This window comes from Mustela lutreola, chromosome 9 (genome assembly GCF_030435805.1).
Source record: "Mustela lutreola isolate mMusLut2 chromosome 9, mMusLut2.pri, whole genome shotgun sequence".
Classification (NCBI taxonomy): domain Eukaryota; kingdom Metazoa; phylum Chordata; class Mammalia; order Carnivora; family Mustelidae; genus Mustela; species Mustela lutreola.
The window spans coordinates 79,525,164-79,541,190 of NC_081298.1; the positions used below are offsets into that span (position 1 = coordinate 79,525,164).

Here is a 16,027-nt window from a genome sequence, read left to right on the forward strand (position 1 = left end):
ATTTTAGAAATGGAAATAAACCCATTTGTGGCTTCTTCAGGCGTAGCATGGTTTAGTGGTATATAGATTATTTTAAGTGGAAAAGGACCTTATAATTCAGTGGATTTCTTTCTCTATTTGAGTATTTTTCCTCAAGGTCACATGAGTAGTAAGGGTGAAGCCTGGGTTTGAACCTAACTTCTTGTTAAGTCCAGGGTCCTCTAAATATACTACTTACTTATTCTTAGCAGTGCATGATTTGAAATGAGAATGTTTATCTACCTCAAAAAATTAAAGATAACAAAATGCTGGAAAGTTCTTAAAAACTTTGGAAAATCTCCTGTTCATTGTCTATTTAGTGGACAATATATTTTTTATAAGTAACGTCTTTGGATCCCTTAAATAGTGAATTAGTCAAAATTAATCTAAAAAACTTTTTAAAATTTTATCATGTATTATGGATTCCTGAAGATCTCAGAGGCTAAAACAGAAGAGCCTCCCGTGCATGCTAATGAAACTGCAAAAATGAAGAATTCCCAAGGGGATGGTGAACATGTTACACACCCACCCTCAGGTAAGGTTGAACTTTCTTTAACAAGATGGATATATAAACATATAAAGAGTGCATTACTTTTTCATACCTACCTGAATAACTCATACATACCTTTCTCATACATACCTGAATTAACCTTCAAAACCCCTGGGAGGGAGTGTTAGATGGCCATTGGTATTTAAAATTCTTTTTTAATTTAGCTATGGCGGGTGGAGGTAGGAAATACTCAGCTGACAGAGAGGGTGTAGTCCCCAGATTTCTAAGTGAAGCCTGGAACCCAGACCAAGGAGTGAAATCCCTTGAGGGAGTCACCAGCCTTTGTGCCATGGCCAAAGCCTCCAAGATATGTTCACGTCGTGTTTGTGTTCTCTTCCATGACCACAGTTATATAGTGTTTGTGAGTTAGAAGCAGAACTTGAAAGGTAAATCATTTTCCTAATGAATTAAAGCATAACTAGGAAACAAGAAGTAGCCAGTTTATCCAGATGTTTCATCAGGAAATACTGAAACTAAAATTGATGAGAATCCTTGTGGAAAATGTTAGTGGATGAATTTGTACAATATATGGCAAATCCATTTTCAATTCTTTCTGATTTTCTTTATAAGAAAACAAGTAACTCTGAAACAGAACTTGAGTCATGATTTGAGTTCATGTTGTCACGCATTTCTCTGGTTTTAAATAAATGTCCTTTTCTCATTTAAAAAAAGCCACACCCATTAGATATGATCCTTATTTTTATGTTTATTATTTTTCTTTTAGAAGAAATTCCAGGAAGCTGAGTGACATGTCCAAAACCACTGAGCTTTTATTTATTTATTTATTATTTTATTTATTTATTTGACAGAGAGATCACAGGTAGGCAGAAAGGCAGGCAGAGAGAAAGGGGGAAGCAGGCTCCCCGCTGAGCAGAGAGCCCAATGTGGGGCTTGATCCGAGGACCCTGAGATCATGACCTGAGCCAAAGGCAGAGGCTTAACCCACTGAGCCACCCAGGCGCCCCACCACTGAGATTTTAAGTGGTAAAAATGTAACTTACTTTGGTCTTCTGCCTTCTAATCTTGTGTTCTTTTATGTTTTAGTTTTGAAGAGATTTTATAATTGAGATAAGATGAGCTTGATGTTTTCCCATTGATTTTAAGGAACTGTACTGACTTGATAAAACAATGGGGCATATGAAACAGAAGCAGGTTTATGAAATTACCTTCCTGCTTTCTTCCTAGCAAATGTAACCATTTTTCTTTTTTCATGATCAGATTTTAGGTAGAATAACTTCATTTGAATTCTATTTATCAAAGCATCTCCTTTTTTTGTCTGAGCTTTAATTTGCTGGCTCAAACTTAACTTTCTGTTTTGTACAGACCTAAATACACACTTTTCAGTCTTGTGTCTGACGTAATCTGAATACATTTGCTTTGTCTAGTTCCTTATCTATTAAGTCAACCACATAAAACTCAGGTATGCAAATAGAACATATAGAACATATAGCAGAACATATAGCAGATAATTTCTAGAGTAATGACTTCAGTTTTCAAAACTATTCTATATTTAAAAAAAGAGTATATCTGATATTCCAGGAAATCATTTCATGCACAGTGGTAGAAGTCCATTTTGAAGACCTAATTTGGGAAGAATCAAAAAGGAGTCTGATTTCTTTTTTAATTCCTTTTTTTTCATGTGTTTCCTTGGTTCCTGCTAGAAATGGATATCATCTGTTCTCAGACTGGTGCAAAGAGTTGCCAGAGATAAGATGATCTTTCTTTAAGCTTTCTGGTTGTCTGATTGTCTCTTCCTAGAAATCAGCGAAGCTTAAGTATTTTGGTTTCAAGTAGTTTCCTCTCTAGATGTGAGTGAGAATATACAGGTTGTTCATAGCTAATAAATTCCAGGTAAGAACTATCCAGAACAGGTTCATGAATTGAACATAAATGCTTATGTGCCTGGGATTCCCCCTCCTCAGAAATAAATGGAATTGTCCCTTTTTCTGCTGTGTGCTTCTGTATCTGGGGGCTAAGCCTACCTCTATGTAAAGTCACCATCAGTAAGAATGGCATATTTTTTTTATTTTTTATTTTTTTTTAAGATTTTATTTATTTATTTGACAGAGAGAGATCACAAGTAGGCAGAGAGAGAGAGAGAGAGAGGAGGAAGCAGGCTCCCTGCTGAGCAGAGAGCCCGATGCGGGACTCGATCCCAGGACCCTGAGATCATGACCTGAGCCGAAGGCAGTGGCTTAACCCACTGAGCCACCCAGGCGCCCCAAGAATGGCATATTTAACTCTTGCTGGTAGAGACCAACTTGCTTGAGTGTGTCTTTTTTTTTTTTTTTAATATTTTATTTATTTATTTGATAGGCAGAGATCACAAGTAGGCAGAGAGGCAGGCAGAGCAAGAAGAGAGGAGGAAGCAGGCCCCCTGCTGATCAGAGAGCCCGATGTGGGGCTTGATCCCAAGACCCTGGGATCATGACCTGAGCCAAAGGCAGAGAGGTTTTAACCCACTGAGCCACCCAGGCGCCCCACTTGGGTGTGTCTTTATTTCTAAGTTCTGTAGCTCCCTGTCTACGCTGGTTGGAGGTTAGTTACAGCCTCATCTCTTCTACAGAGACTTTTACTGTCCAAGAGCCTGAAGACCATTTCTTCTTCCAGCCTCCCTGGCACTGCCATCAGTGCATTCACTCCATGCTGAAGCAGTGGTCCTCTGGCAATTTTTTTGCTCATGCAGTTTTATTTCCGGTTTCACTTTGCTACCAAGATTTTTAAACATTTCGAAGCATGTGTATTATGTTCACCCATCCTTGTTTTAGTTCTTGCTATCATTTTTATCTGATGCTTTTCTTGTTTCACTCTGCTTTCATAGTTCAGGTACTTAAACCGAAAATGTTTTATCTTAAATTGCCTTGTCTTATAATAAAAAATGGCTCAGAAAAGCAATTATCATGTTAATCTTGTCTTTTAGCAGTCACCAAAAAACTGGAGAATAGTCAGTGCTCTGTTATGTCTGCTTCTAAGTTCTACTTAACTTTAAAATCCTTGCATTTTCTTACAGTGTTAGTAGGTTTATTAAGGTTTTTAGTATGTATTACAAACAAAAATTAATGATATTCTTGGCACTTACTTGTCCAGTCCAAAAAACTGTAGCTTTAACTTCATTGTTCTGAAAATATACAGGGTCATTTACAGTTTCTTCTATAAGCAGAAGTTTGGCACCAGTTACATTGCCAGTGAGGGATTTTAGTGTCCTGTTTTTTTAGCTTATGTGGCAATATTGTAATATATTATAATACTATATTTAATATAGTATAGTAATAGTATAGTATTGTATAGTAATAGTATATTTAATATAGTATAGTAATACTATATTTAATATAGTATAGTGTAGTTCTAATCTTTAGATAAGAATTATACTTCTTGTAGCTGTTGTGACAAATAGCAGGAGCTTTGGAATTTGTTGAAATGTCCTTATTCATGAGTAACAGTAGTTCAAGCTCCTTGAGGACAGAGACCACGTTTATTGTTCTCATCCAGTGCTTGAAATATAGACATTGATTGAATCAGTGTGTGTTGATTTAAAGTGAGGGGGTGGGGAGTGAGAAAAAAAAAAAAACACACTAGGCATTTTGGTGAATGAATACATGATATTGCTTATAATATACTAATTGGTATCTATCTAATTACTGCCAGAAGTTAAAGTGCATTTTGCTAATCAGTCAGTACAACCTTCGGCAAGAAAGCTGGAAATGCTGCCCGAAACTTCCTCCTTCCCACAAAAAGGCCTGAAGATCCCTGGCTTAGAACATGCAAGCATTGAAGGACCAATAGCAGTAAGTAAAACACATTACTTTGTAAGAACTATGAACAGAATGACAAAGTACTAGGAACAATGTAAACAGCCATACACTGGGCTTTTGTTATTATCTTGAACTCAAATTTTGAGTTGAATCAGCCAGTGGTTATCTGTGCTACTTATTATGTGAACTTGAATTTAAATAGTTCCTTTTCTATTTGACACAGAATTTATCAACACTTGGAACAGAAGAGCTCCGACAGCGAGAGCGCTACCTCAAGCAGAAGAGAGATAAGTTGATGTCCATGAGAAAGGATATGAGGACTAAGCAGATACAAAATTCTGAGCAGAAAGGAAAACCTGCTGGGGTGGTAGAGGTATGGCTGGCTTTAGTGTTTCAAACTTTGCAGATTTAGAGGTGGAATTGTCAAAATCAGAATGTGTGCAAGACAGCATTGATAATGTTGCTTGTAGATGCAGTCATAGTTACGCCCCCGCTAGTATAGCACCTGTTGTTTTTTCTGGCAGTGAGGTGGCTATGATATGAGGATTTTGAGATCGAAATGATAGAGGTTTCATTTTACATTTTTTTCTTTACTTACCCTGCTGTGAGTGCTTGAGGGTCAGCAGTGTATTTTACCTAAGCCCTCTGAAGTATTTTATCCACAAAGCAGCAACAGTACCCTCGCCACCATCTCCAAGAGGCTTTCTTCCCTAAGAGATTTTTGCTGAGAAGAGATAGAGGGAACCCAGTGCATATGTGGCTTTTACATTTTTATTTACTGAAAATGTTCTTTGAGGCAGTGTGTTGGGAATTTTAGACAAATGAACCCATCTTATACTACAGCCAATTTTTTTGTTTTTTTGTTTTGTTTTGTTTTGTTTTTAAGGAAATGACAGAGAAACCAGAAATGACAGCAGAGGAGAAGCAAACATTACTAAAGAGGAGATTGCTTGCAGAAAAACTTAAAGAAGAAGTTATTAATAAGTAATTTTAAAAACAATTTAGCAAAACAGAAGTTCAAATTTTCTTAAAAATAAATTATTTAATCCTTAAACTGAGCCTGTTAGTTTCAAATACTTGTGTTTGTAAATGCAAATATAAGCTCATTCTTAATACTTAAACTTTTGAGGTAAAGGGTGGTGGGGAAGGCAGCTACTTGGGCTGAGGGTATAGAGAACTGATAGTGCATTTATTCATTCCAGCTTGGTTTTTGTTTGGGCTAAGCACTGTGCAGGTGTGGGGGATACAGTCATCAAATAGATCACCAGAGACCCTGCCTTCACTGGGCTAGAATTGGCCTGCAGAGCCAAGTGTACAAAGGGAAAAGTGCAGTATTATAAGCAGGGCTGGCCAAGCCTCCTTGAGAAAGCCATGCTTTAGCTGATGGGAAGGCTAGTTACAGGGAGAAATGGGAAGGAACAACTCAGGTCCTGTTGCAGGAAAGGAGGAAGCAGCTAGGAGGAGCAGGCAGTATGATGAGTATGCACAGAATGAAGGCAGAAGGCTGGCCTATGAAGTTGGAGATAGGTGGGGGACTGATTTGCAGGGCCTTGTAGGGAATGTGAGGATTTTAAATTTTATTATGGCAGGAGGAAGTCACTGAAAAGTTTTAAAGCAGAAAAGTTACATCATAATGTTCACTTAAAAAAAGTGTAGGTGTGGTTGGAGAGTGGGTGAGTTAGAATCGTTGTGGGTATACCAAGTATAAGGAAATCCAATCAAAAGACCCGTTATCCTGGGCAGGAGCAAACAGCACTTGGAAAATGGATGTGAAGGATGTTAAAAATACTCGCTCTTTATAGAAAAGCTACCATTAAAAAAAGATAATGGGAACCATTGAATACTGAGGGAAATGCAGCCATGGGTATAGGGCTTTTTTATGTGCTGTGGTTGGCTGCTTACAGAGAACCAGAATAGGGGGAGATACCCTTCTTTCAGAAAACTTCCTGTATTGTCTTCCAGCAAGCACCCTCTTTTCTAGTTATGGGTTGCTCCTGAGGTTTAATTAATTGTGTCTTATCTCTTTAAATCTACAGTTACAAACTTTTAGAAAGGGATACCAAAATTTGTTTAGCCCATCTTCAACCTGCAGAGAAAAACCAGCATTACTTTACATTTGTCACATTTCATCACTTTAGATGGACAAGAAGAAAAACTAGTGATTAAAACACAGAAATCTGTTTCATGTAACTTTTTATTAAAAATAGTTTTTATAGTGGATACATGTTTACAGATATAATTTTAAGAGAACCTCAGGCATACAAATGTGGGCTCTGGCTTGGTTCACTGAGTGAAGATAGATATATAAAAATCCTGATCTGCCTGAGGGTAGTCATTAAGATGGCAGCTAACATGTGGAAATTGAATAGTTATTCTTTCAAGGGATATTGTAAGCCCTGTTTTCATATCATTGTGGGTGAGCATATGTACCATGAAAACTGTTATCCTCTAAGTCAACAAAAGATTCACATTTCTGTGATAAGGTTCCTAAGATGATAATGATCTAAAGGTTTGACTCGTAATTCTTCAGAAAGGAAAATTAAAGAAACTCTTCATAAGATATAAAGATAATAATTTCTACTGGAACTTTAAAATTACTTAACCAGGAAGAGTCAAAAGAGTAAATAGGGAAATGCTTTAGGCCTGGGCTGCTTAGATGACAAGAGGAAATTAAGAGCTAAAAGTGAAAGGGGCTTCACAGAATTTGCTTGAAAAAAACCGTATTCAGATGGTAACTGTGCTGATCTCAGTTTAAATTATCCTGAATCACTTGCCTTATAAAGTGGAAGGTCTTTTTCATTATGTGTACTTTTAATCAAAGAGTTGAGACTAGCCCCACACTGTGATGTTTTGGTGCTGGGACTTCATTTGCCCAAGGCACACCTTCTGTAAGTAAAATCAGTAATTCTTAAAGTGCAGTCAATCTTTGTTTGTTTAGAATTATTTCATTCGGATTGGTGTAGGACTTAGTGGTTTATAATAAATATCTATGGATAACTTATTGGCTTTTAAAAGATACTATAAAATGGACAAATCTCAAAATGGAGTTAACTTATATTTACAACAAACCAAACAAAAGCAACAATCATAGAATTACAGGGTCACATTTTAATTCCCGAATTTTACAGTTCAGCATTAATATCACCACATGTATACAAATGGTGTAAAACAAGTACAGTGGTATTTTTAATACAAAATAAACATCTGTTTTATGGAAAAACTATACTTCATATCTACACAGACAGCCCATCTTTTCCAAACAATAGCCAAAATTAAAATAAACTACAAAAATCTCCAAAACAGAGGAAACTGCTTCAGTTTAAGCTATTCCAGGAAAAATGGACCCATTAACACATTACAAGGGTGATCTGAAGATTGCAGCTGGAATTCCTGTTTTTAGGTTGTTTTCCCCAATGTATGAAATTTAGTTTGGGGGATGTTTTTTTTACTTCAGCTTGATCTCAGATCACAGATGAGCAAACTAACATTAAAATATTTACAGTTAACTTGCTGTTCTAAAAATAAAACCTCTTAACTGTTCACCTCAACTTATCTTAAATTCATTTACGTACATGGAATGTGCTTTTATTCTTTAAAAAAAGCAGCTTTCATATTACACCCTTGTTTGTTTATGGAAAAACTTCATGTGCTGCATACTGACTTTGACACTGAAGTAACTTCTCGGATCAAAATGGCCTCTAGATATTAAATGCCACTTAATTCAGCACTGATTTTTGTATGTGAGTTTATAAATTATACTTTAAACCTTGCCTGCAGCTCTGGAGAGAGACAACTTTATGAGCGAAGCAGAAAGTGACGTCAAAGTATCTTGCACAAAAGATTGTATGTACTACTAGGAGACATTTGGAAACGTTCTGTTAATCCACTCCCAAGTTTCTAGAGAAGATCATTTTGAAATACTACTGTACTGATTCTTGGCATCAGTTATCTCTAAAAGTGCTGTAAAGTTATATTAACAAGACTGTCCATTTTGAATCCAGCTTGTTTGTTTTCCTCAAAGTACACACTGAAAATTCCTGGTGTAGAAAACTCAACATGTACTGTAACACAGAGTATACTTCCCTTCAAATATATATAAGGCTGAATTTGTTAAATCTTCAAAAAATGGTCCCAACAGCATAACTTCATTTTTATGATAGTTGAATTTGGTTTTCATAAAAATTTTTTTTTTAAAAAGAGGCAACTGATTAAAAGAACAACATGGCCAGCACCATTATACAAGTAATGTTATTGGGTTTGTAACTAAAGTTTTGTAATCATTTCTAGATCGGATACCCCCCTGGATAAACCCTGCATTTAATATAATTCTATCAACCTTGTTCCCTCCCCAAGCCATCCCCAAACCTGAAAGTTTCCTCAGGAAGAAGCTATCTCCCAGGTTCTGGTTACTAACCTTTTTTTTTTGTTTTTTGTTTTTTTGTTTTTTTTTGACAGCCTAAAAGGCAAACTCCTTAATTACTAGCAAGCAATCAAGTTCCTGGGAAGCCTGGTTTTTTACAGAACTAAACTCTCCTAGCTGATATACTGAGTATCTTTAGCTACTCCTTGTATATTTGTAAGTTCAAGTGAGAAAGCTTTCTGATTCAGATTTTCAGCTCATTGAACAGTTGCAGCATTTTAGTAAGACCACACATTGAGGGTCCCTATTAAATACTTTATGAACCAAGACGAGGTCTTTTCCTGGGAGATGTTTCTTCTTCTTCATCATCTTCTTCATCATCTGGGTAATCCACTAAACCAACCAAACTTCCCTATTAAAGAATAAAAATAATTTTTTAACATATGTAACTTAAGGAAAAAAAACTTATTAATATAATCACTTTTAAAGACATCACAAATAAATTTTCAAAACTATCTAATGTATATCTCAGATATATTTGAGTTTGATAAAGGAACTGCTTGAAAATTATGAACACTTGGTACCACTGGTGGCACTCTAAGTTACCCTCAACTTTTCTATTTAGCTCCTTGATTTTTAACGATACCTCATAATTCAATTCAATTTAGCAAAATTGCACTATGGAAAAATGTATCTCCAAACAGCAAGACTCACAAATCATGAGCTGGAAGGGTCATGGGAATGAACTGGTTCATTTCTCCATGTTTAAACTAGAGAGTGTAGTCAGTCGATGGTAGGAAGCCTCCTTTTGTCTCTATACTTCACATGTGTAGTATTTCATTACTAAGTACATACCATTGTTTTCATTATGCTTTTGATAATAATAAACAAATGAAATTGTCCCTAAAACTAACAACTAAAAAATTTAGAGCTACCTCTAACCAAAAGGAAAGTAAGGATGAAGTAATTCAGGTGTTTGGCCTTCTATGAGTCATGGAATCCTTTAAAAATCCTATTAAAGTTCTGGACACTACCCAGGAAATTAAATGTCCTCAGGTTTGCAATCATTTTGAATCCACCCCATGAAGTTTATACATAGGTCCCACAGCTTAAGAGCATTACTGTGAACAATGGATTTAGTGCAAACCCTTCAGACCGCAAGGGGATAAACAAAACTAAAATAACTCATATTTCAAAGCTAAGCAGCTTCATATATAAAAACCCAGACATTTGGCAGTAACACTTTGCCAATATATAACTGAATCACTGTAATATCAACAAAGGCCAGTAAGCAGCTTGAAACTGTTATCAGAAACCCTGGGAATGAAAAATCAAACTTATTTATACCATATAAACTTATGTGAGAATCCTGCTTTCTCAGCTTAGTAACACACAAGTCTTAGGTTTGATAAGCAAAAGGCAGTATGGCTAAACTGGTAAAAAAGTATTGATTGTATTGTAGTCTGCCTGACGATTTAGTATCTCTATGCTTCATTTTCCTTATCTGTAAAATTACTCTAATAGTATTTAGGGGCGCGGGTGGCTCAGTGGGTTAAAGCCTCTGCCTTCGGCTCAGGTCATGATCCCAGGGTCCCACATCCGGCTCTCTGCTCATCAGGGAGTCTGCTTCTCCCTCTCCCTCTGCCTGCCTCTCTGCCTACTTGTGATCTCTGTCAAATAAATAAAATCTTTAAAAAAAAAAATAGCATTTAGTCTTCAGTGAACTATTCTGAAAATAAAATGAAAATAAAACATAAAAAACACAGTGCTTGGTATGTAGTTAGTGTTCAATAATTGCTATTATCTGCTATTACTAGTATTATTCTTGTTCATTCGGTTTCTAAGCCAAACAAGTTAGATGGGAGGAGACAGAAGATGTAATTACCTTCAAAAAGGCACCAGTCTGATATTCACAAAGATGAAAAATTACCAAGGGAAGTTTTAATCATGCTTAAGATTACAGATTATATATCATAATGTACAAACATTTTAGCTTCCACTGGGTAACATTTAAAATGACTTTTTCAAAAAAAAAAAAAAAAAAAAAGACTTTTTCCTTAAGATTAGTTAATATTCTATCCGAAACATTTAGCCACACAATTTAATATCAATTTTATCTCTCATTTATATATATATATATATCCCATAAACAAACTCCTATACATTAAAACAATCATTTTTATTGAAAATAAAAATATAAAATGTTAAATATTAGAGGTTAAAAAGCCTGTGGCCCAGAGATACACCCTGTAAAGAATCTGACAGATTCCATACTTAATATACAAACATAAACATACTTGTTTTAAAATAAATATCAGATTGCAATTAGACCACTTAATCCAATTACCCTTTAAGAAAAGTTTCCAATATGAAGGAAGGGATGAAAACAAATGATAATGATTAATAAATACCTATGAGGACACAATGACATTTTTTCTGAACCAAACCAATGAACTAAAAAACTGTAAGTTAGGAAACTATTAATATAATTAATCATATTAAAAAATCCGAGGAGAGAGAATTCAACAATTATCCTCTACTCAAAAAATAAAGGACAGATCTTCCATAAATATGATTAATAAAATTTTTAAAAATCATCAGCAAAAGTGCTGGTTTTTAATCTTATTTTGATAGCTTTAGTTTCTTTCTTTCTTTCTTTCTTTCTTTTTTTTTTTTTTTTAAAGATTTTTATTTGTTTATTTGACAGAGTGAGAGAGCACAAGCAGGCAGAGCAGCAGAGGGACAGGGAGAAGCAGGCCCCCCACTGAGCAGGGAGCCCGATGCAGGGCTCGATCCTAGGACCCTGGGATCATGACCTGAGCTGAAGGCAGTAGCTCAACCAACCGAGCCACCCAGGCACCCCTATAGCTTTGATTTCTTGATCTCACCTAACTGCACTGGCTACAACCCCAGAACAATCGTTAAATAACAGCAATCACATTGGTATCCCATCTTGTTCCCAACTTTGGAGGGAACACTTCTAATATGTCCTTAAGTATTTAGCTAGCTTTTGGTACTGGCCATATATACTGTGTTAAGGAACTACCCACATATTTCCATTTTACTAAGTAAATTTAGTAACTAATCAAAACTGTAAATACATATTCTATATAGAAATATGCATGTATATGAAATATTTTGTGTAGAAAGTTACAATTGTTTTAACTGCAAAAAGCTGGAAACAACTTTAAAATGCATCAAGAGGGGGCGCCTGGGTGGCTCAGTGGGTTAAGCCACTGCCTTCGGCTCAGGTCATGATCTCAGGGTCCTGGGATCGAGTCCCGCATCGGGCTCTCTGCTCGGCAGGGAGCCTGCTTCCCTCTCTCTCTCTCTGCCTGCCTCTCCATCTACTTGTGATTTCTCTCTGTCAAATAAATAAATAAATAAATCTTTAAAAAAAAAAAAATGCATCAAGAGGGTTACTTATAAATTAAAGTATATCACACTGTGGAATTCTATGGAGGAAGTTCTTTATGTTCTAATACGGAAAGCTCACCCAGGTTAGTTTGTTAAGTGAAAAAGCAAGATCCAGAGTTCTCTTCTATTAATCTGTGGCAAAAGAAGTGTTTGTTTTAGCACCCACTAATGGTTTCTGATTATGACTTTGTAAGTATTTTTCTTTTTTTTTTTTTTTTGTTAAGTATTCTTGTTCAAGGAAAATGTGCATATTTTACAGCTCTGTAAGTTAAAAAAAAAATCCTTGTAATTTCATTAGTAGCTAATGTCTCACCAGCCTTGAAAACTACCAAGTTTTCAAAGAATGCATTTTAATAGCGTATTAGAGCTTTAAAATGCCTTAACAAGGAAAATAGACAAGTGCACACCTGATCTATTTAATTTTAAGAACCAATCAATTCAACTGTGGCAATCAACAGATAGTGAATTTCAAACTTTTATCATAATCTAGAGTGACAAGCTATTTATTTTCCAAGAGCAATCACTGTTTTCTTCTTGACCCCTCCAAAATGTGGTACAAATGTATTCAGTAATCTGCTGTTAGTGTCAAAAAGGGTAAAAAATGTGTTAGTGCTTGTACTTGATATTGCTAAGTCGTAAGTAAAAAATTATCTGGAAGCATAATGCATTAAGAACCCTAAGAAATAACCCAGAAAACAGAACAAAGAGGGAAAAAAAAGAGTAATAGGAGAGAAAAATTATGAAAATTTTAAGATCAATACAGAGGGCCCAATCTCGAAACAGTAAGTTACTGTGAAATAGTAGGTTTCCAAACTGAAGGACATGATTGTTTAGCTACTTCCAAGAAAATAATAAAAACACACACAAAGGATCAGAAATAAGAATGTCTTTGGATTTCTTGGCAGCAATAACTTCTAAGTTTTAAAAGAAAATGATTTCCTATTTGGTTCTACATTCAGTTAAAACTGGCCATCAAGCAGGACGGAATCAACACATTTTCATAGATGCAGGGGCTCAAATTTAACCTCTCCTGGGATTCTTTTCTCAGAAAACAATTATTAAAGGATGTGCTCCATTGAAATGGGATGGTAAATCAAGAAAGAGTACAAAGACAGAAGACCCAGAAACAATACAAGAGCTGTGCAGCAAGTCTACAGAGCAAAGGATCTAGGTCGGAACCAGACTGGAGATATCAAAGAGAACACAGAAATTAACCTGAAAGGTACTGAAAGAATTAACAACAGGCACCTAACTACTAAAACAAATGATAAAATGGTGCCAATTTTTACTCTAGAAAGAGAAAAGTTATCCAGAAACATGCAGTATAGAAAAAAGACCAGGAAAAAAGTCGTGTATAAAGAATATTTATGTTGTCATTATAGGTATAAAATTATCAAATGTTATTTAAGCCAAAAATTGTGACACAGGGAAAAAACAGTAAGGACTGGTTAAGGAGTGTTTAATTCCCAGCTGATTATGTTTTAATCCCACATGTTCAATTCCCAGCTATCGTAAAAAGAATTTAATGAATTAGGTCTAAACTCGATGAAACAATATCTAATATTAACATTACATTTAAGAAATAGAAGAAACAGGTACAAGAAGAAGAGTTCTAAGCTATCTCTGGAGAAGAATAGAGGACTGACTTTTCTCAACATTTTAATATTATTTTGACTTTTGAAAGTAAGTGCATGTATTGCTTTGATTTGAGAAAGAAAACCTAGTATATACTGATAAAGTGCAAACAGTGTTCTAAGCTCTTTACGTTTATTAAATAATTTAATATGTACAAGCCTATAAAGTAGATGCTATTTTACCCTTGTTTAAAATAAAAAATAAGGTCCTGAGAGATGTAATAACTTACTCAAGGTCAAATAGCCTAGAAAGAGGCAGAGCCAAGATACGAACCTGAACAATTTAACTTCACAGCAGATATTGTTAATATAGTGACACAAATATTACACCAGATTTTTTTTTTTTAAGATTTTATTTGTTTATTTGACAGAGAGAGATCATAAGTAGGCAGAGAGGCAAGCAGAGAGAGAGGAGGAGGCAGGCTCCCTGCTGAGCAGAGAGCCCGATGCGGGACTCAATCCCAGGACCCTGAGATCATGACCTGAGCCGAAGGCAGCGGCTTAACCCACTGAGCCACCCAGGCACCCTATACCAGATTTTTTAATCAAGAAGTGAAAATTTTAAAATTTCTAGTTAGAAAGAGCTTACCTCAATACGACAGTGAATAAAGACTACATTTTTGTGAAAGAAGAAACTCAAATTGTATTTTGTGTTCAAACTGAGAAGCATCCCTTCACATTAGGTTTTTTACTCCTATGGCACTGCCACTTCTACCCTTATGTTAACAGTTGTCTCAGATTTATGCCTTTTTATTTTAAGCCACTTCTTTTTGGGGAAAAGGATGGTTACACAGAATAACAGTATAAGTGAAAGAAGAAAATTTTATATAAAATTTAAACTTGTTTAAAGGTGCCTGGGTGGCTCAGTCGGTTAAGCATCGTCTGCCTTCAGCTTAGGTCATGATCTCAGGGTCCTGGGACTGATCCCTGTGCTGGGCTCCCTGCTCATGGGGGAGCCTCTCCCTCTTCCTCTGCCCCTCCCCCCACCTGCTTGTGCCCAAACAGATAAATAAAATCTTAAAAAAAAAAAATTTAAACTTGTTTATATAAAAAAGTAATGAATGGAAAATACATTTGCTATGCAAATGACAAAAAGGCTAATATCCTTATAACTAAAGATTCACTCATATTAAGAAAAACACAACCCAATTTTAAAAAGGCAAGACCATGAAAAGACAACTTGCAGAAGAGCAAATTCAAAAGGCTAATAGTCAACATCAGCTAACAAAGGACACACAAGTGGGAATGAGAGGTATACGTTCTCCACTACCTAATGGACAAGGATTAAAAATAACTCTAGTAACACTGGCAAAGCTGCAGTGAGTCAAGCACACTCACAATGGTTATGGTAACATAAACTGGTAGAAACTTCCTAAGGGTATTTCAAATATGTATGAAAATATTCTTCTACTCATCGATTCAAGAAAATAACTTAAAATGCAACACCACCAACAGTCCTATCAATGAAACATCAGAAACAACTCCAGTGCTCCAAAAGATAACTGGGTAGATTTCTTACAAATATTATCATATAGCTAAATAAAATGAAATTTTGTAGTCATCAACAGTGTTTTAGTAACACAGAAAAATTTTTTTAAGAAATAAATGAAAGTAGTATACAAAACTGTTTATAGAAAGACCTCAATTACGTGTCAGATAAACCCATATACCTGAAGAATGAATCAAATGGTATTAGCAGTCATGTTCTCTAATGAGAGTGTGTATAACTTTTTCCCTTTAACTTTTTTTCTTCTATGAAATTACTTTTTTTATCCAAATTTTCTTTAGTAAACACGAGATAATTTTAAAGATGGGAAAAGCAAAGTTCGTGTATAGGATAATTTCACATACCTTTGTGGCTGTTACTGATGTGGCCAAGTTTGTAGTTTTGGAAGAGGATCCATTAGAGCTTGCTGGTGGTGTCTGAGCCACTACAGATTTACTGTTTGTTCCATTAGCAGCACTGGCAGAATGGGAGAAAGTAAATTTGAAGCCACTTGATGATGTCCTTTTGGGAAGGTTTTCCTTGTCTTCACTTTCTTTTGCTAAAAAGAAAGTAAAATTTTTCATCTTTTCCAGTAAATATTCCTAATAAGCAAAGTAACTGAAAATAACAATAACTTAAAAACTTATAAAACACTGCCTTTGCTTCCTAAGAGCTAAGAGTAGAGCATGGTATGTACAGTGCTAAGTCTTGAATTAGCCTGAATCTTAGAAACCCAGGATTAGAAAGGACCTCAAGAATCAATGACCAGAATCAGCTATCCTACACTAGAATCCCACACTGTTGTATGTA

At 35.5% G+C, this 16,027-nt stretch overlaps 2 protein-coding genes across 4 annotated transcripts in view; one reads left to right on the forward strand and one right to left on the reverse strand.

Annotated features, from left to right (window-relative positions):
• Positions 1-5,378, forward strand: part of CFAP36 (cilia and flagella associated protein 36) — a 28,230-nt gene extending 22,852 nt beyond the window's left edge. The window contains exons 7-10 of the mRNA XM_059187710.1: positions 451-553; positions 4,214-4,353; positions 4,544-4,693; positions 5,207-5,378. Coding sequence (XP_059043693.1) covers positions 451-553; positions 4,214-4,353; positions 4,544-4,693; positions 5,207-5,308 — 495 coding nt within the window. The 3' untranslated portion in view covers positions 5,309-5,378. The remainder of the gene's footprint in view (positions 1-450; positions 554-4,213; positions 4,354-4,543; positions 4,694-5,206) is intronic.
• Positions 5,379-7,408: 2,030 nt separating this feature from the next.
• Positions 7,409-16,027, reverse strand: part of PPP4R3B (protein phosphatase 4 regulatory subunit 3B) — a 67,441-nt gene continuing 58,822 nt past the window's right edge. For all 3 annotated transcript variants that reach the window (XM_059187706.1, XM_059187705.1, XM_059187707.1), the window contains 2 exons: positions 15,583-15,776; positions 7,409-9,092 (listed from right to left, as the gene is read on the reverse strand). In XM_059187706.1, the coding sequence (XP_059043689.1) occupies positions 8,997-9,092; positions 15,583-15,776 (290 nt within the window). In that variant the 3' untranslated portion in view covers positions 7,409-8,996. The remainder of the gene's footprint in view (positions 9,093-15,582; positions 15,777-16,027) is intronic.